The sequence below is a fragment of the Lepidochelys kempii genome, chromosome 5, assembly GCF_965140285.1.
Source record: "Lepidochelys kempii isolate rLepKem1 chromosome 5, rLepKem1.hap1, whole genome shotgun sequence".
In the NCBI taxonomy this organism is placed as follows: domain Eukaryota; kingdom Metazoa; phylum Chordata; order Testudines; family Cheloniidae; genus Lepidochelys; species Lepidochelys kempii.
In genome coordinates this window covers 38,323,541-38,344,496 of record NC_136384.1, presented here as the reverse complement: position 1 = coordinate 38,344,496, position 20,956 = coordinate 38,323,541, and the positions used below count along the sequence as shown (strand labels likewise).

At 40.1% G+C, this 20,956-nt stretch overlaps 1 protein-coding gene across 4 annotated transcripts in view; it reads left to right on the top strand.

Moving 5' to 3' along the window:
- PDE4D (phosphodiesterase 4D) overlaps positions 1 to 20,956 on the top strand; it is a 773,254-nt gene that overhangs the window by 90,917 nt on the left and 661,381 nt on the right. Inside the window, exons 1-2 of one of the 4 annotated variants that reach the window (XM_073343992.1) lie at positions 61 to 186; positions 275 to 720. The exons of 1 other annotated variant lie outside the window; for it this stretch is intronic. In XM_073343992.1, the coding sequence (XP_073200093.1) occupies positions 449 to 720 (272 nt within the window). In that variant the 5' untranslated portion in view covers positions 61 to 186; positions 275 to 448. Of the gene's footprint in view, positions 1 to 60; positions 721 to 20,956 lie in introns of those variants that run through there. 2 more of the 4 variants (XM_073343991.1, XM_073343990.1) reach the window with 2 other exon arrangements.

Here is a 20,956-nt window from a genome sequence, read left to right as displayed (position 1 = left end):
CAAACCATACGGACACGCATCTGACGTTTAAGCCCTCCTCCTAGTGCTTTTTATGTACATAGCCAGAAGCTGCTCAAGCAGCTGCAGCGCGTTAGTTCCAATAGTTTAACAGGCAGCTTTGGAGCTCTACCAGAAAGCCGTACTAACGCAGTTTCTTCCCTCCAGGTTCACTTGCAATGATAGCTAGTAAGTGATTTTTAGCAACGGGATTGTCAGAGGAGTGGTAATGTTTAATAGGTTTCGGTGGAGGAGTTAGTTGCTTTTTTCTTTTCAGATCATTATCTATAAAGAGACGCGGAGGGCAGGCAACACCATGTTGAAAACAGAATAGGCTGCTGAGTCGGAGTAGAAGCTCTGCACGGTTCTCTGGAACTGAATTAACAAGGAAATATTTTAAACAACCAAAACAAATATCACATTACTGTATTATTAAAGCTACTTGGGGAATATGGCTCAGCAGACAACAAGCCCAGACACCTTGACTGTACCTGAAGTTGATAATCCACAGTGCCAAAATCCATGGCTGAACGAGGATCTTGTAAAGAACCTGAGGGAAAACCTGTTGCAGCATGAAAAGTCCAAGACATCCAGGAAGTCTTCGTCTGTTTCACCCAGGTTCTCTCCAGTCACTTCTCCTAGAAATTCTCCAAGGCTCTTACGCAGGATGCTTTTGAATAGCAACGTACCAAAACAGCGGCGTTTCACTGTGGCACATACATGGTAAGAATTGTGCATGTTGACAGAAGAGATTACATATAGGGTTAACTTTTGGCCTCTGCAGCAGAGCAGTGCTTACTTTTGCATGGAAAGCTTTTTTTAAAAAAAAATCTGTATTGTTCCAGCATTATTCCATAAATGTAAAATAATTCATAGTAAATCTGGGCAGGAATCTTTCGGATGGGTGTTAAAAATAGTTTAAGAGCGCCAGTCACTCAAAGTTGACGTCAGGTGTGAAGTTTATCAAAATAAATTCTGTTCTAGATATACAATGAGAATACACAGTATTGGTGTCAGGATGACTTTTTCTCTTTGATTTTCTTAGGAAATTTCCTTCTTCCCTGGTGCCACCCACCCCTCAGGCATTCAAACAAGGACAATAAAAAGTAAATGTATTTGACCTTCTGCTGTTCAAGTCAGAGTGACTAGGCAGAGATTTTGTGTGTGTGTGTGTGTGTGATTTTTATCTTTTTAAAAAATTGTCATATTTATAACCTCCTAAGTAGAAGATTAGGTCTCCATAGCATTCAAATTTAGTAGAACTTGGTGGTAGTGGAGGGGCTAGTCCTCTGTATGGAGTAGTTGTTCTTGTTAAAATAATTATTGTAATAAATACAGGAAAAGAGAAAGTAATTCCCCATGTTAAATATTTATCACTCTTTTGATGTGTGTGGTTAGTTAGATGAAAAACATTCATATGCATTGAATCCCTCTACTGTGTACGAATAGTATGCTTTCATATTTATTATCTTTCAGAATGATAATTGTATTCTTGTACTTCAAGAAATAATGCACTGGTATTTGCTGAGATGGTCTTGTCATCTTTGATATGCTCTGTCTTTGTGGTATCAGTGTAAAGGGAATAAGCTTACAGCAGAAAGTGATGTTAAAGGGTGGCATGTTTTAATCAGTGAATGGATCAGTAATATTGATTTCATTAGTTGAATTAAATTAATTGCAGAACGTAGCCATATGTTTATGCATTGTGGTGAGTGTATGCATATACTGCAGTTTGTGTGTGTGTGCATACGTAAGTATAACAGAAAGTGCATTTAATGTAGAAATGGTAAAATGTGCCTACGGCCTAACCAGAATCAACAATACATGTTAAAATGACACACATGCAGCATAGCGACCAGGAAAGGGATTTAGACATTATTGTAGGAAGATGACTTAAAGTAATTAGTGAAGTGTGTGGATATAGTGTTGAGAAAAAATAAAACAAAAAACAAGCAAGATTCAGGAAGGCATGGAGAATAACAAAAAATAATCAAAAGAACTGCTTGTTATACAGGGTGCTTGTTTAGATCTGCATTAGAATAACAGGGTACTTTTCCATTGGAGAATATTATTGCTCCTTGGAGAGGAGAAGAAAACAATGTTTCTAAAGTTTAGGAATGTTTGTTTTCAAAGAAATTTACCTGATAAGAAGGCATTACAAATACGTTAGAGAAAGCTAAATAAAATTAAGCTTTTGATCTTTGATCAAAAAAGATCAAAAGATCAAAAAATTGATCTTCTCCCCTTGATCAATGTACATAAAGTCTGAAAAATATCGAACTGTTCGTATTAGTTATGGGTTCAACAACCTGGTGAACAGCTTATAAATGAGTAAATCAAGGTAAAAACTGAATTTGGATAGAATTGTTTCCACAAGGGTTGAAACCAAAATTAATTTGCCAAGAAAAGTCAACAAAGAAAATACAGTATTTTTTGGTTTGGGGTTTTTTTTTGTGTAATAAACTTGTAAGAAGTTGAGCAATGGAGACTGCTTAGTATCTCTCAATTGACTCTCTCCTGTTGAAGCTATTCAACTACGTATTACTCAACGGTCATTGGAGCAGGAATTAGAATCTGGGTGTCCCCCTTCCTAGCTGAGTGCCCAGCCACCTGACTATAAAGTTTCTTTCTCTCTCTCTCTGGCCCAATGACTGTTCAAATATTTTATACAAAGTGGAACAGCTTCAACAGGAAAGAATGAAAGAGACTCACCCTAGGTCAGGGGTTCCCAAACTTGGTTCGTGGCTTAGAATCATAGAGTCGTAGAATATCAGGGTTGGAAGGGACCTCAGGAGGTCATCTTGTTCTGGGTAAGCCCCTGGGAATGGCGAACTGTGTCCACTGGGAGCTGCAAGCGGCCATACCTGTGGATGCTCAGGAAATGCATCCGACGAAGTGAGCTGTAGCTCACGAAAGCTTATGCTCAAATAAATTGGTTAGTCTCTAAGGTGCCACAAGTACTCCTTTTCTTTTTGTGAATACAGACTAACACGTCTGCTACTCTGAAACCAGGAAAACAAAGTGTCTCCTGGCCCACCAGGGGCTTACCCTGAACAAGCTGCAAACCAAGTTTGGGAACCCCTGACCTAGGTCATTCTCCTAGGTCTTCTGCCAATTTTTTTTTGGTTCAGCTCTTTTTGTAACGCCAAAGTGAAGGCAACAAAAGCAATGAATTCTGAAAGGCATTGAAAGTTGTCAGTGTGGAAGTCTAGGGCAAAGTACAACATGGTGAAATGTTCTAGCTGCACCTAATCTGGAAAGTATTGTTGCACCAGTTAACTTGTAAACTATGGGAAAAATCTTCACCCCTTCTACACCCACTCCAGCCCTCTTTCTCCAGGAAAAAGAACCAGCAAGGTGTGAAGGGGCCGTAAAAGCCCTATATCTGGCCGAGTGAGGATTCCCCTCATGCAGACACTTTGAAAGACAGCCGTAAAACTGCTTTCCAAAGACAAGCCCTAGCCCTTCTTACCTGGTATGCCAGGCCAGAGCTAAAGATATGTTTGGGGCAAGATTCCAGGCAAAACTGTGGCCAGTAAGGTAGCCTGGGGAGTCTGTCATAATAGGATATGTCTACGCTGAAATGTAATGAAGACATGGCAGCACAGGATTTATTGTGGGCTAGCTGCCACCGGGGACCCTGGATATGCACTCAAGTTGCTGGCCTGAGTCAGTGTCCATGCTGCCTCATCATCACTGTTATTGTTACCAGCACCAGCGCTACCTAGATTAAAGCTAGTGTGGGGAAGCCTACCCATGTTAAAATTACAGCTTAATTTATGGTAGGGATGTACCCTTAGGGCCGAGCACAGAGTCTCGCTGTAACTAATTAATCCTGAGCACTACCTTGGAGTGTTCCAGTTTAGGGTTGAGATTCTGTCCTTAAATGTCCCTTTACATGTTGTAGTGATATCTACCCTATCACTTTTAAATGTAAGAATCGAATGACAAATCTTGAGATTAGAAAGGCAAGGTCGGTGAGGTAATATCTTATATTGGACCAACTTCCATTGGTGAGAGAGACAAGCTTTCGAGCATACACAAAGCTCTTCTTCAGGTCTGGGAAATGTACTAAGGGCTTGTCTACACTTAAAACACTTGCAGCAGCACGAATGCCACTTAGCACTTCAGTGTCACTACCTGGGCCAATGGGAGGGGTTCTCCTGTCGGCATAGGTCCTCAAACTCTCTGAGAGGTGGTAGTTAGGTTGACAAGAGAATTCTCCTGTCAACCTAGCGCTAGGTACACTGGGGGTTTGTTTAGCTGTGTTGCTCAGGGGTGTGGATTTTTCACAAGGCCTCAGAGTGTCACAGCTAAATACAAGGTGTAAGAGATTGTTTCGCATAAGTAGTTAACGCATTTCAAGAAGGGACCATTCAAGGTGAAAATGGCCTGGTAACACCTGACCTGTCATGGGGGGATGGGGGAAGGGGAGGGTGAAAAAAAGCTGGGGATGGGGGTTAGTGGATTAAAGATTGTTCTAATAAGCCATAAATCCAGTGGTTATGTTTACACTGCACTTTCATCGGTAAAACTTTCTCCCCCTGACCGACAAAAAGTGCCGGTGTGGACAGCACTTTGTCAGTGGGAGTCACTCTCCTGCTAACAAAGCTACCGCTTCTTGTTGGGGGTGGCTTTATTTTGTTGGCGGGAAAGCTCTCTTCTGCCGACAAAGAGCGGCTACACTGCTTACCCAGTGTCTCTATTGAGTCCATGGTTTTTAGTGTCTAGCAAAGGTATGAATTTAAGACAGGTTAATCTTTTAAATGTGTTAACTTTTGAGGATAAGGACTGAGAGGTCACATATAGAGTGAGGCAGTTAAAGCCTGTTGAAATAAGCATCATTTATCCTTCTGTGGATTATCTTCCTGATTTGTTTGTGTACTTATATTTACTGTACATTTTCACTGGCTGGGCACCCCATATATCTTGTATTCTCCTTTTCCATTCCTCCGTTTTTCTGCCCAGGGAATATTATGGTCTTTAGATTAATTTTTACATGGTGCTGCTCTTTTCCTCACATAAATTATTTGTTTTCTACTTCTTGGACTGTTTCTCCTACTTTCTTGGTAGGTGACTTGCATTTTCACTAGTTCAGACAGTGGAAGTAGCTGCAACACTTATTTGACAGATAGATGAGACATAAACTGTAATAAATCTGAAAGTACCTTGTTTAAAACTACATCTACCAGATGTTCTTTTTTTTTTTCTTCCTTTTGGATACCAGTCACGCTGCTTGCTTTGTTCATATGATGCCTTCATAAAGGTCTCTGTGCACTTTCCAGACTTTTAAACACTTGGTAATAGTACATCTGTTGGTGTTTTATATTCCTATTTGGAATGAAATGGACATCAAACTTTTTAAAAATATTGCCACGATTATTCTTCTATAAATACAAATTACGTACAGATTTGTGTTAATATTGTTGTGTCATAAATATAAAGGGAAGGGTAAACCCCTTTGAAATCCTTCCTGGCAGGGGAAAGCTCCTCTCACCTGTAAAGGGTTAAGAAGCTAAAGGTAAGCTCGCTGGCACCTGACCAAAATGACCAATGAGGAGACAAGATACTTTCAAAAGCTGGGAGGAGGGAGAGAAACAAAGGGTCTGTGTGTCTGTCTATAGTCTCTTTGTCGGGGATAGACCAGGAATGGAGTCTTAGAACTTTTAGTAAGTAATCTAGCTAGGTATGTGTTAGATTATGATTTCTTTAAATGGCTGAGAAAAGAATTGTGCTGAATAGAATAACTTAAGGTTTTGCCTAGAGGGGTTCTCTATGTTTTTGAATCTAATTACCCTGTAAGATATCTACCATCCTGATTTTACAGGGGGGATTTCTTTATTTCTATTTACTTCCATTTTTATTAAAAGTCTTCTTGTAAGAAAACTGAATGCTTTTTCATTGTTCTCAGATCCAAGGATTTGGGTCTGTGGTCACCTATGCAAATTGGTGAGGCTTTTTATCCAACATTTCCCAGGAAAGGGGGGGTGCAAGTGTTGGGAGGATTGTTCATTGTTCTTAAGATCCAAGGGTCTGGGTCTGTAGTCACCTAGGCAAATTGGTGAGGCTTTTTACCAAACCTTGTCCAGGAAGTGGGGTGCAAGGTTTTGGGAAGTATTTTGGGGGGAAGGACGCGTCCAAACAGCTCTTCCCCAGTAACCAGTATTAGTTTGGTGGTGGTAGCGGCCAGTCCAAGGACAACGGGTGGAATATTTTGTACCTTGGGGAAGTTTTGACCTAAGCTGGTAAAGATAAGCTTAGGAGGTTTTTCATGCAGGTCCCCACATCTGTACCCTAGAGTTCAGAGTGGGGGAGGAACCTTGACATGTTGCGATTTGAAATCTGGTGAAGCACTTCTTTTACTCAGACTATTCCAGGGGTTTATCAAAGCAAAATTCTTGTGGAGAATGGGTCTTTGGTATTTTTTTTATTTATGCTGTTTCAAAATCCATCAACTTTTGGTTAGAATAAGGAAAACAGTATTACTGATAAAGCCTCTATCTCTACCTTTGCTTCACTGTAGATCTTTTACCTAGAACAGTGGTTCTCAAACTTTTGTACTGGTGACCCCTTTCACATAGCAAGCTTCTGACTGTGACCCCCGCTTATAATTAAAAAACACTTTTTCATATATTAAACACCATTATAAATGCAGGTGGCAAAGCAGGATTTGGGGTGAAGGCTGACAGCTCATGACCCCCCACATAATAACCTTGCGACCCCCTGAGGGGTACTGATCCCCAGTTTGAGAACCCTGGACCTAGAACCTTCTCCAGCCCCTCTTCACTGTCTTTCTGCTGGAGATTTAAAGAAACAGTACACATCCTCACCATATCCGATTGGTTTCTAGCAAATATTCACAAAACTAAACCCTCATAGCAACAAATATGACAGAATAGCAACAGCATCTGCTTCAGAAAAGAAAACTAAACAAATACTTTTCTAATAACAGATATATTGTTACTGTACATTTGATCAAAAAATAAAAGATGAAGGATGAACCTTGAATTTAATTTATAAAATATAGATTACTCAAGGCTTCTGTGACATTTAACTGAATCAGTTAGAAGAGGCTTTGCAATTCACAAGTATCTTGAAACATGTTCTTCATTTGTGGTGTATTGTTTCATTTTTACAGCTATTCAATGCTTTCTGTTTCCTTGCCATCAGGTTATATCAGATGAAGTCTTTGAGAGAGACTCATCCACATATAGCTGAACCTTAAAAGTCCTTTACAAGTAAAGTGATTTAAAGTTTTTTACAAAAATAAATAACCTTTTGTGCCTGAACCTGTTGAGAGAATATTTGGCTGTCCTTCAGTCAAAAAAGGAGAAAGATGGGCCATTTCCAGCAGTTAACAGGAACGGGCCATTAACTGTTAACTGCTGGAAATGGCCCACCTTGATTATCAGGACAAAAGGTTTTCTCCCTCCCCCCCCCCTCCTGCTGGTAATAGCTCATCTTAAGTGATCACTCCTTTTCTCCTTACAGTGTGTATGATAACACCCATTTTTTCATGTTCTGTGTGTATATAAATCTCCTCACTGTATTTTCCACTGAATGCATCCGATGAAGTGAGCTGTAGCTCACGAAAGCTTATGCTCAAATAAATTGGTTAGTCTCTAAGGTGCCACAAATACTCCTTTTCTTCATGGGGAAATAGTTTTACTTTGTGTAATGACCCATCCGCTCCCAGTCTTTATTCAGACCTAATTTAATGGTATGTAGTTTGCAAATTAATTCTGATTCAGCAGTTTCTTGTTGAAGTCTGTTTTTGAAGGTTTTTTTGTTGTAGTATTGCGACTTTTAGGTCTGTAATTGAGTGACCAGGGATTGAATTGGCATTAATTTGCAAACTAGACACCCTCAGTAGGGAATAGAGTACCCTGAGGACATGTCAACAGAAGAACATCAACAGCACATGGAAGTAGATACTCTGGGAAGTCCTATCGCATAAATACTTGGGAACGAGAAGGAACTGGACAGCCAGTTACATAAATATGGTTACACAAATAATCCCCCTTTAAAATAATAGAATGACTGATTAGCTGTCTACAGGATCTAAACCGTGTGCCATCCCAACCCTTTTGCAGGGGAAAAACACTGTTAGCTGCCGTTGCTATCTGACATGCAGACACAAACCGTGGTACTTACCGGTTACAAACTATGATAAATTGTTGTGTGGACAGGGTTGTAGTGGCATAATTTCCACCACCACTCATCCAAATGTGTGGAAGCCCTTTCATGTGAAGAGGATGTGGGTTTTAGTGAGAGGAAATAGCTGATACTGCATATAGCGATGCTCTATCTCTTGTTAACCCATAGAAATCCCCATGGAACTCCTAGTGGAAGATACACTAACCCCATTGTTAATGTCTGTAAAACCCTGCTTTAGGGAAAGGGGAGACCCTCTGTCCAGACTTGGGCTCTATGGGATTTATCCACCAATCATGGGACATCCATGGGATTTAGGACCATGCTCCCTGGCCCAACCATGGTTATGAAAGTCTCGCACATACCAGCTGAAAGATTTGGTGGAACTCTGAGTGAAAACTGGTGTTTTTTCACTTAATTTTGTCCTTTCTATATTTTTATATAGGAGGGCATGACATGGCTTATAATTTTTTTTTTTGAGAGGGGTCTTCCATGTTGTCTTGAGGGGGAAGGCTATTGAACTTAATTTTTAATCACTAGTCTGCTATAGAAATCTAGCTAATATTTGTTTGTGAGTGGTAGGTCCTTCTGACCTATGTAATTCTAACAGTATGTGAGCTGGACTTCCAAATAGAAAAGTGAAAGTATGAGGGTTTGATAGGAGTTCCCTCTATGATAGCAGAGAAATTACCGAATAACTTACTCATGGCTTCGAAACAATGTTATAACTAATCCTTCCTAGTCTAATGGAAATAAAAATAATTAACTCATCCTGAACCTCCATGTATATAATTTCAGACTTGGTAACATGAAAATTACATAAACTTTGAACAATTAAAAAGGGAATATGCTATTGCAACATTAATGGTGAAGACTTGAAACTTACACAGGTTAGACATGTTAACTCTCTTTCCCCCAAAATATGCATTATATTGTTTTACCGCTTACAGCATGTTGCGTTCATTTTAATGCCTTATAATATTTAAGTTACAACAGCTGTGAGAATTAGCAGGTACTAAAAGGTAAAGTAACCCTGCTAGTTTGTGTTTGACAAAGTCAGCCATGTAAGGATTCATAGATTATTAGTCTAAAAGGAACTACTATGAATGATCATCTAATCTGACCTCATGTATAACATAGGTCACAGGATTTCCTTAAAATAATTCCTGTTTGAATTAGATTATCTGTTGTTTTTTTTAAAATATCCAAAATTGATTTAAAAATTGCCAGTGATGGAGCAACTACCATTGTCTTGGGTAAGTTGTTCCAATGGTTAATTACCCTGTCTGCTAAAAATACATGCCTTAGTTCTCCTCTAAATCTGTCTAGTTTCCACTTCCAGCCATTGGATTGTGTTACACCTTTTTCTGCTAGACTGAAGAGCCCATTATCAAACTTGTTCCCCATGTAGGTTCTCTTAAACTGATCAAGTCACCCTTAACCTTTGCTTTATAAGCTAAATAGTTTGAAATCTTTGAATCTCCCACTCTATGGCATGTTTTCCAATCCTTTAACCATTCTTGTGGCTTTCCTCTGAAACCTCTCCAATTATCAAAATCATTTTTAATTTATGGACTCAAGAACTGGACATGGTATTCCAGTAGCAGTCAAATCATGCCATATAGGGAGGCAATATAACTCCTCTACTCCTACTCAAATTTCCCTTGTTTATATGTACACTGATCCCATTCTTTTGGACTCAGTATCTAACTTGGAGTTCATGTTCAGCTGATTATCCACTATAATCCCTAATTCTTTTTTCGAGTTATTGCTCTCCAAAACAGAGTCCCTCGTGTAAATATGTATAAATCTTTGTTCCTAGTTGTATGCATTATATTTAGCCATATTAAAATACATATTGTTTGTTCTCACCCATTTTACCAAGAGATCCAGATCAGGCTATGTAAATGACCTGCCTTCTTCATTATTTACTACTCCCTCCACAATATTTGTATCTTCTGAATACTTAATCAGAGAGTGTTTTCTTTCATTTCTAAAAATGTTAAATAGCAGACGGCCAAGAATCAATCTCGCTAGATATACAGCTGATAAATGATGATTTCCTGTTTAGAAGTTACGTTGTGAAACAAGTCATTTTGCCACTTTTTAATCCATTTTTAAAATGTGCCATTTTAATTTTGTATCATTTTATTTTTATAATCAAAATGCTGTGTGGTACCAAATCAGATGTTTTACAGAAAGTCTATATTACATTAACACAAATACAGTTATCAACTAAACTTGTAATCTCATAAAAACATCCCCAGTTAGGATTATCATTAACTATATTACCTTGTTTTAATTCTTTATTAATCTAGCCCCATATCAACCATTCCACTATTTTGTCCAGGATCAGTGTCAGGCTGACAGGCCTGTAATATCCTGGGTTAATCCTCATGGCTAGTTCCCTCCCTATGCTGCCCCTACCTCCCAGCCCCTTTTCCCCTAACTATCTCTAGGATGGATGGGTATCAGGCTTGTGGAAAGGGATGGGGGAAAAGAGGGAGACCAGTTGCAGAGAGAAAGATTTGACCATTTCCTAGCTGTGTGAACAACCCCGCTACATGTGTGTCACATTTGTGCATGTGAGAAAAGGTTTGTGAATAGATTAGAACTGTGAGAATTGGTGATTTGCGGGGGGGAGAGGGGGCCTTTATCTGGAAGTTCCAAAAAATCAAAGAAAAAATTTTTCAAAATTTTCATTGAAAAATTTTTTGGTTGAATGAATTATTTTAAATAAAATTGAAAGAAATTTCAAAACAAAAAGTCATTTCAAATCAAGACATGTCATTTAAAAATGCTGAAATGTTTTTACATTTTCAGAATATTTTTTCCAACACAATTTGGTGACACTGAAACAAATTTGCAAAACATTTTGGTGTTGCCACATATGCATTTTTTTTTTTTTGGCCAAAAAAATAGTTTCAACTGAAAAATTTTGCCCCGTTCTAGAATGAATACTTCAGAAGTTCAAACCCTACAGCTTTATTCTCAGATCCTATGGTAGCCAGACTCTTCTTTTTCTCCACCAAGACTCCCCCTGTAACAAAGGAAAGAAAAGAAGTAAGGCCAAGTAGAGTCTTGGCTAGAGGAGTCAAAATAGCCTAGTTAATTAATTGCTAGTAAACTTGTAGAAACTGTGAGGCCTTATTAAAATAAACACAGGTGTGTATATATAGAGAGACGTATGTAAACATGGCAATTTAAATTTTTAATTAATATTTTCACATGGGGAAAATTATTATCTTGATTATTAAAACCCATAATGATCAGTTTTCTTTCTACTATATGTATTTTTGGACAGAACATTTTCCTACTTCTTTGTATTCACAATGAGTTAGTAAAATATATATGATGGGGTTTCTTTGGTTGGTCTTCTGTTTGACTTGCTTCAGCCCTTTTGGTGACTTTTTTTTTTTAACTTGTGTTTTTAGTTTTTTTGGTCTTATTTTGTATTCTGATTCCATTGAATGATAGTTTCAAAACTACAAATATGTAGTTTAGTGACTGTGAAAGTATTTGTACTCTGTTATATACAGTACTTCACTTTGAATTCAACCAACCTGTATCTCCACCCATCATAAATATTCTTACATTGACTTTGGCACTTAAATACCAAATGATATGTGCTTTAGAAATACCTTAAATAGATCTTGGTAGGGTGTGCCATTTAATTTTCAGGATTTAACTGCCATAATAGCATTGATAAACTCCATGGTTTTGTTTATTTTATGTTGCACAATATGCTTTTTACTTACTGACTTTTATCTCTTTTTTAAAAAAAACAAAACCCATCAACCTAAGTGGTCAATTATAAATAAATAAAAATGTCCCTTCATAACAGGCTATCCAACACTATTGATGTGACTATACTTTGTTGAAAAAGAAAAGGAGTACTTGTGGCGCCTTAGAGACTAACCAATTTATTTGAGCATAAGCTTTTGTGAGCTACAGCTCACTTCATCGGATGCATACTGAGCTACAGCTCACTTCATCGGATGCACATGCATCCGATGAAGTGAGCTGTAGCTCACGAAAGCTTATGCTCAAATAAATTGGTTAGTTGCTAAGGTGCCACAAGTACTCCTTTTCTTTTTGTGAATACAGACTAACACGGCTGTTACTCTGAAACCTATACTTCGTTGGTTTCACAATCTTCTGCTGCTGCTTAAACTGATTATAGCACAGAAATATATATTTTACTTTCTTCTGCTTACCATCAATATATTTTCTTTAAGGATATTTAATGGATATTTACCTGTCCTTTCCTTTTGCCCTGCTTCACCACTCCTACATCTCAGGGAGCCCAAATAATTACAGATTGATACATGTGAAGCATTTCAAGAGAGAGGTTCCATCAAAGCAGAGAGGAGGCAAAGTATACCAGTAGATTAGAGAAAGGCGAGGGATCATAAACAATGCACACTCTGCTTGCTTTTATTTGACAACAGAAAGGGACCTAGAGACTCATGCAGTGCGTCACTCAGGCTTCATAGGAAAAACCTAAACCTTATACCATCAGAAAAGAATATTTCAAAGAGTAGCCTATCACACTATGATTTTAGCTAGATGTGTGTACATGTGAGTGAGATTAAAGGCAATGTTTAAACAAGCCATAGATGTAAAAAAAAAAAAAAAATACAGTAATTTGCTTTTAGAGCTATTAAAATAAAATGTACAGCTTTGTAAGAGATGACAGTTTGAATGAGGTGAAGATCAGAGTTGCTGTTAGCCTTGCCAACACGGGCAAAATTGTATCTGTTTTATCAGGATAATAGTTTTCTCTTTGTCTGGAACTATTAGATTCTCTGGGTTTCCTCTACCATACCCTCCCCTTTCTAAATCACTGAACCACTTGGATCATCTTACTAGAAAAAAAATTGTTTTAATTAAAGGTTTAAACAAAAGCAAGGTGACAACCTACTGATCATATAAGGTTCTATTCAAGATAAGTTCAACAGTTCTGTAGTTGAAATGTTTGCAAACATAATTTTAATTCCACAGCCAAAACAGTTTCTGTCATGTTTCCCAAAACACCTACTCCTAACAGTCCTTGCAATCTCTTTCTCCAGGCTAGTCATTTTGTGGAAGAATTTCTCTGTTATGGAAACTGAACCATTTTGATAGACTTTTGACTAACAAACACTGACACTAAGAAAGGGCTCTGTGGCAGATTGGCAGCATTCCTACAGAACCAAGTTTTTAGAAGATGATGTAAACTGCCTGTTGATTTACACGTGTAGGGGGCTGTTTCTGACATTTACCTTTTTCCTTAAAAAAAAAAAAAATTAAAAATGTCCTTTCCCATGGGGGGGGAAAGCATAATATGCATCATATTATTAACCAGTTGAGATTAGAGGTTTACCTTTCACTTGGTCTCTGCTTCCTCTGTAAAGTATATAACCATTTCATCTCACAGCATCACCAGATGCCATTGTTTTCCATTAGAGTGCCTTCAGGTGCCCACCAACAGTGGAATATATGTTTGAACACAACTGATATAGCAGTAACTGTGAATTGTGCACACATTCAGCTGAATAAACCAGCAAGGGGCAGAAATATGCTCCAAGACATAAATGGTATATCTTCACTGCAGTTAAACACCTGTGGCTGACCCGTGTCAGCTGGCCTGGGCTTTGGGACTGTCTAATGGTGCTGTTGATGCTTGGGTCTGAGAGCCTGGGCTCTAGCCCAAGTCTGAATATTTACTCTGCAGTTAAACAGCCCCACAGCCTGAGCCCCATGAACCCGAGTCAGCTTACATGTGCTGGCTCTGGGTGTTTAATTGCAGTGTAGACATAATCAAATGGTTCTTGACACCTAGTCAGGAAAGAATTCAAAATGATAATGCTCAGTGGTTGATCTTATACTCAGTACAAATTTAAATAGACTTAGGGTTTGTCTATATGGCATTCTTTAGCCCTGACACTGCAGTTGTGCTAAGTCTCTGTTTAACAGCATGAGGGATGAAGCTCCTTGTACCCATTCCCTTTTGTGCACCTGCTCAGGGACAGCAGGGCAGTCCTTAGGATTTATGGGGCACTACACAATATTATTAAACAGGTGCCCCTATGCCCGATGGCACCTCGGGCTCGCAGCCCAGGTTGGGGAGGGACAAGGCAGCAAAGGATACCAAGACGCCCAGCCCACCTCACAGTTTCCTGCAGAGACCTCCGTACCCTCTTCCTCACATAGAACGTGTGATGCTGGTGCATTCGGCTCTGTGAATACGGCTCCTACCTAAGGAGACTGCAGTGCACACTGGGTGCTGACCTTTCCTCTTACCTGCTGCCATGGGCAGGGGGTGAAGCTGCTGCTTGGGGAGGCTAGCTCCCCAGCCCACCTCTTCTGCCTGTGGCCCCACCCATACTCCACCTCTGCTCTGCCCCAGACCCCGCCCCCACTCTGCCCAGGCCCAACCCTCTCCCCACTGCCTTCTTCCTCTCGTCCCTTCCTCACCCCCTTTCAGCCAAATCCCTGAACCCAAATGAAGCAAATGACATTTGAAAAAAACACTCTTCTGCAATTTCTTTCTAAAGAAAACGGAGCATGTTTTCCACTGCATGCTAGATGGTGAAGACTGGACATGCAGAAGGTACCTAATTAAAAGCACTAAATTTGGGAATAAAAAAAGATTAGTCACAGGTTTTTTGATATACTCTGAAGTTTGTCAGAGATTTCTTTGCAAAAACTTCGTAGTAAGGGCAAGTCAGCTGTCCTGCTGAATACAACATTAAATATTATTGACTACATGATGCAGCTGTTCTGTATTACATTTTTTTAAATCCGTATTTCTAAGCTGATTTTATATTTTAAATGTACTCTTTAGCCTTCACAAAGTAATCATTCCAGATTACTACATATTTAACTCACTGAAACAAAGACATCATTTTAAATTAATCAGTCACAGAGATTTAGTGTGTTCATAACAATGTTCATTGCTTTTAGAAAACGGGAACATTAATGCACTTTGTGTGATCTCCATAACAATAGACATGTTTCTGAAGTTTCACCAACTTTAAAAAATATGTTTCGAAAAATTTTAGGCATAACAAAGGATTGTATATCTTACTAAGGTACGGATTTTGCTGGAGGGTTCTCTTAAAACTAGTTGATCAAATAGAAGCAAAGAAAGGGAAATGCGTTTGTCTAGCTATCTGGAAGGAAAGGGGTGTTGTCCCTTTAAGGGCTCTCTTCAACAGGGTGGTGAAGGGAGAAAGGGATAGACAGAAAGGACAGGAAAACTTTGGAAGCAAGTTTTTTGTACTATAGTCTTTAAAATTAAAATGTGTATTTTAGATAAGGGTGGCCTTTTGAAGGATTTATTTAAAAAACTGTCTGAAATTTCAAGCATTTAAGGCTCAAGATGCATACTCAGATTGTGCATCTAAAAATCTATGTAAGGATTTTTGGAGAGATGTGATTTTATAATCTTCAGAAAAAAGAAAAGGAGCACTTGTTGCACCTTAGAGACTAACCAATTTATTTGAGCATAAGCTTTCGTGAGCTACAGCTCACTTCATTGGATGCATAAAGTGGAAAATACAGTGAGGAGATTTATATACACACAAACTTTGTGACTTTGTCCTCAGCCATAACTATATCACATTTGGGGACAATGTATACCTTCAAATCAGCGGCACTGCTATGGGTACCCGCATGGCCCCACAGTATGCCAACATTTTTATGGCTGACTTAGAACAACGCTTCCTCAGCTCTCGTCCCCTAATGCCCCTACTCTACTTGCGCTATATTGATGACATCTTCATCATCTGGACCCATGGAAAAGAAGCCCTTGAGGAATTCCACCATGATTTCAACAATTTCCATCCCACCATCAACCTCAGCCTGGACCAGTCCACACAAGAGATCCACTTCCTGAACACTACAGTGCTAATAAGCGATGGTCACATAAACACCACCCTATACCGGAAACCTACTGACCGCTAAACTTACCTACATGCCTCCAGCTTTCATCCAGACCACACCACACGATCCATTGTCTACAGCCAAGCTCTACGATACAACCGCATTTGCTCCAACCCCTCAGACAGAGACAAACACTTACAAGATCTCTATCAAGCATTCTTACAACTACAATACCCACCTGCTGAAGTGAAGAAACAGATTGACAGAGCCAGAAGAGTACCCAGAAGTCACCTACTACAGGACAGGCCCAATAAAGAAAATAACAGAACGCCACTAGCCATCACCTTCAGCCCCCAACTAAAACCTCTCCAACACATTACCAAGGATCTATAACCTATCCTGAAGGACGACCCATCACTCTCACAAATCTTGGGAGACAGGCCAGTCCTTGTCTACAGACAGCCTCCCAACCTGAAGCAAATACTCACCAGCAACCACACACCACACAACAGAACCACTAACCCAGGAACCTATCCCTGCAACAAAGCCCGTTGCCAACTGTGTCCACATATCTGTTCAGGGGACACCATCATAGGGCCTAACCACATCAGCCACGCTATCAGAGGCTCGTTCACCTGCACATCTACCAATGTGATATATGCCATCATGTGGCAGCAATGCCCCTCTGCCATGTACATTGGTGAAACTGGACAGTCTCTACGTAAAAGAATAAATGGACACAAATCAGATGTCAAGAATTATAGCATTCATAAACCAGTCGGAGAACACTTCAATCTCTCTAGTCACTCGATTTCTGATCTAAAAGTGACTATTCTTCAAAAAAAACTTCAAAAACAGACTCCAACGAGAGACTGCTGAATTGGAATTAATTTGCAAATTGGATACAATTAACTTAGGCTTGAATAGAGACTGGGAGTGGTTGAGTATTTCCCCTTGTTTCCCCCCCACACACACACTGTTCCTCAGACGTTCTTGTTAACTCCTCGAAATGTGCTGGAAATGGCCCACCTTGATTATCACTTCAAAAGGTTTTCTCTCCCCCTACCCCACTCTCCTGCTGGTAATAGCTCATCTTAAGTGATCTCTCTCCTTACAATGTGTATTTTTTCATGGTCTGTGTGTATATAAATCTCCTCACTGTATTTTCCACTTTATGTATTTTCCACTGTAGCTCATGAAAGCTTATGCTCAAATAAATTTGTTAGTCTCTAAGGTGCCACAAGTACTCTTTTTCTTTTTGCGAATACAGACTAACACGGCTGCTACTCTGAAACCTATAATCTTCAGCAACACACTAATGAAATATTTTTAAAGCAAATTTGAAACTAAGGTCCTGTAGACTAACATGTTCTCAGTGAATATTACAGTAATGCATAACTGTTTTTGTCAGTAAATTCAGAAACTGACAGTATATACCCAGGGGTTGGCAAATGCCTATAAAGTGGCTTCATTACCACTTTAATGGCTCTTGAACAGTTTCAGTGTTGTGCTAATAGGTCTGGCAGGCTGGAAGACTTTTTCACTTTTAAGTTACAAGATCTCCTCCTGAGGAAGACTCACCAGGCTGCAGCAGCTAGCTGTGGGAACCTGCAGGAAGGGTCAGAACAGGGATAGGAAGTGGTGGAAGGATGGACACTAAGACCCAGGGGTGCCCCAAATTTTTGGGTGCCCTACGCATCCGCATATTCTGCATATGCCTAGGGATAGGATGCAGTATAACACCATTGTAGCAAGATAGCTGGCCTATTCAATTGGAACTGGGCTCAGTGCTCCTGTTCCAGTCCAGGTGTTCCCAGTGGGCCCAGGTAAGGGCAAGGCAGCCCTTGGGGAGCTATAAGAAGCCTGGTGAGATCCAGTGAGGGGAACAAAGTCAGTCAGGAGTCATGAGAGGGGCAGACAAAGCAAGCTGAGCTGCTATAGAAAGGTGGTTTCTGGGAGAAGGTTAAAGGCAGGAGAGCAGCAAGAGTGGTTTGCTGACTGGTGTCCTCAACTCAGAGAGCTAGGGTTGAAAGGAACTGAAGGCAGAAGGAGCAGCAGCAGAGGGAGATGCCTACCTGCTCAAAGCCAGAGAGCCAAAGCCAAGGGCTAGAAAGGGCTGATGAAAGGGGAAGCAGTGGAAGGGCTTATCCGCCGATGTCTCATTGCTGGAGAGTAAGGCCAAGGGGAACAGTAAAAGGAGAGAGGCTGTGTAGAGAGGCTGTGGAGGTCCTGCTGGGAAAAGCAGGTTTCACCCTAGAAGGAAGGGCTGGGGTGGGCATCCTGACAATGTCTGACAGAGTCCATGTATGCCAGAAGATGCCAGAATGGGGCATGTGTTGTGTTAATGCCCAAGCGGATATATGATTTTTTTAAGGACTATTTTCACTGGTGTGATATGGTCTTTGTTTTAAAACTTTTGTTATGGACTGCTTGTACAATGGTTGTTAATACACTATTGTGGGATTGGAAGATAAGCTTCTGTGGAGTTACTAGGGATTTAAAAGGGAAACTGAGGTGAGAGGCCACATGCAGGGCTGCCCTGAGGTGCCTGGGACGGGGCCTCATGTTACAAATGTGTATTATAAATATTTAACTTAATACACTGTATTAATGGCAGATAAATATTAGAGTGGAACTGTAAATGAAATTTTAATAGGCTCTGTTATCATTTCTATTTATCTATTATTATGATTACTATTACTTATTTTTAGTGTGCAGCCCAGAATTCTCACAGAAGATAGAAGTCCTGCTATGACAGGCTTTGTACAAATGCAAAGGTATACAAAGGTATGATGCTCCAAATAACATGATTCTTATGGCAGAGAAGGTGCGTGAGATAAAATCATAGAATTGTAGGACTGGAAGGGACCTTAGTAGCTCTCTAGTCCAGTCCCCTGCACTCAAGGCAGGACTAACTGATAACTAGACCATTCCAGGCAGGTGTTTGTCTAACCTTTCTTAAAGTTCCACAACTCCCCAGGTAATTTGTTCCAGTGCTTAACCACCCTGACAGTTAGGAAGTTTTTCCTAATGTCCAACCTCAATCTCCCTTGCTGCAATTTAAATTCATTGCTTCTTGTCCTATCCTCAGAGGTTAAGGAGAACAGTTTTTCACCCTCTTTCTTGTAACAACCTTTTATGTACTTGAAAACTGTTATTTCCCCTCTCAATCTTCTCTTTTCCACACTAAACAAACTCATTTTTTTCAGTCTTCCCTTGTAGGTCATGTTTTCTAGATCTCATCATTTTTGTTGCTCTTCTCTGGACTTTTTCCAATTTGTCCACATCTTTCCTGAAATGTGGTGCCCAGAATTGGACACAATACTCCAGCTGAGGCCTTATTAGCATAGAATAGAGTTGAAGAATTATATCTCATGTCTTGCTTACAACACTCCTGTTAATGCATCCCAGAATGATGTTTGCTTTTTTTGCAACACACTTGACTTGTATTTAGCTTGTAATCCACTATAACCCCCAGATCCCTTTCCGCAATACTCCTTCTGAGGCAGTCCTTTACCAGTTTGTGTGCGTTCAACTGATTGTTCCTTCCTAAATGGGGTACTTTGCATTTGTCCTTACTGAATTTTATCCTGTTTACGTCAGACGATTTGTCCGGTTTGTACAGATATTGAAGTCGGAAAGGCTAGTGTGGTTCATGGAATATCAGGGTTGGAAGGGACCTCAGGAGATCATCTAGTCCAACCCCCTGCTTAAAGCAGGACCAATCCCCAAGCTTTGCCCCAGATCCCTAAATGGCCCCCTCAAGGATTGAACTCACAACCTGAGGTTTAGCAGGCCAACGCTCAAACCACTGAGCTATTGTATCCTGTCCTCCAAAGCACTTGCAATCCCTCCCAGTTTGGTATCATCTGCAAACTTTATAAATGTACTCTGTATTCCATTATCTAAATAATTGATAAAGATATTGAACAGAACTAGACCCAGGACCCATCCCTGCAGGAATACACTTGATATGCCCTTCCAGCTTGACTGTTAACCACTGATAACTACTCTCTAGGAATGGTTTTCCAACCAGTTATGCACCCACCTTATGGGAGCACCATCTTGACTGCATTTCCCTAGTTTGTTTATAAGAAGGTCATGTGAGACAATATCAAAAGCCTTACTAAAGTCAAGATATGTCACATCTACTGCTTCACCCTGTCCACAAGGCTTGTTACCCTGTCAAAGAAAACTATTGGGTTGGTTTGACACAATTTGTTCTTGACAAATCTATGTTGACTGTTACCTATCACCTAATATCTTCTAGGTGTTTGCAAATTGATTGCTTGATTATTGACTCCGTTATCTTTCCAGATACTGAGGTTAAGCTGACAGGTTTGTAGTTCCCTGGTTTGTCCTTATTTCCTTTTTTATAGGTTGGCACTATGTTTGCTCTCTTCCAGTCAGGGGTGAAAGTAAAATTTCTCTTTTACCGGTACGGGGCAGGGGACAGCTTTGCCCGCCCAGAAGGGGTGGGGCCACGGGTGGAAGGGGTGGGGCTGTGGGGGCAGTGTCCCCCAGCCTGTTTGCCCGTGCCACCAGCCGTGACTTAGAATCATAGAATATCAGGGTTGAAAGGGACCCCAGAAGGTCATCTAGTCCAACCCCCTGCTTGAAGCAGGACCAGTTCCCAGTTAAATCATCCCAGCCAGGGCTTTGTCAAGCCTGACCTTAAAAACCTCTAAGGAAGGAGATTCTACCACCTCCCTAGGTAACGCATTCCAGTGTTTCACCACCCTCTTAGTGAAAAAGTTTTTCCTAATATCCAATCTAAACCTCCCCCACTGCAACTTGAGACCATTACTCCTCGTTCTGTCATCTGCTACCATTGAGAACAGTCTAGAGCCATCCTCTTTGAACCCCCTTTCAGGTAGTTGAAAGCAGTTATCAAATCCCCCCTCATTCTTCTCTTCTGCAGGCTAAACAATCCCAG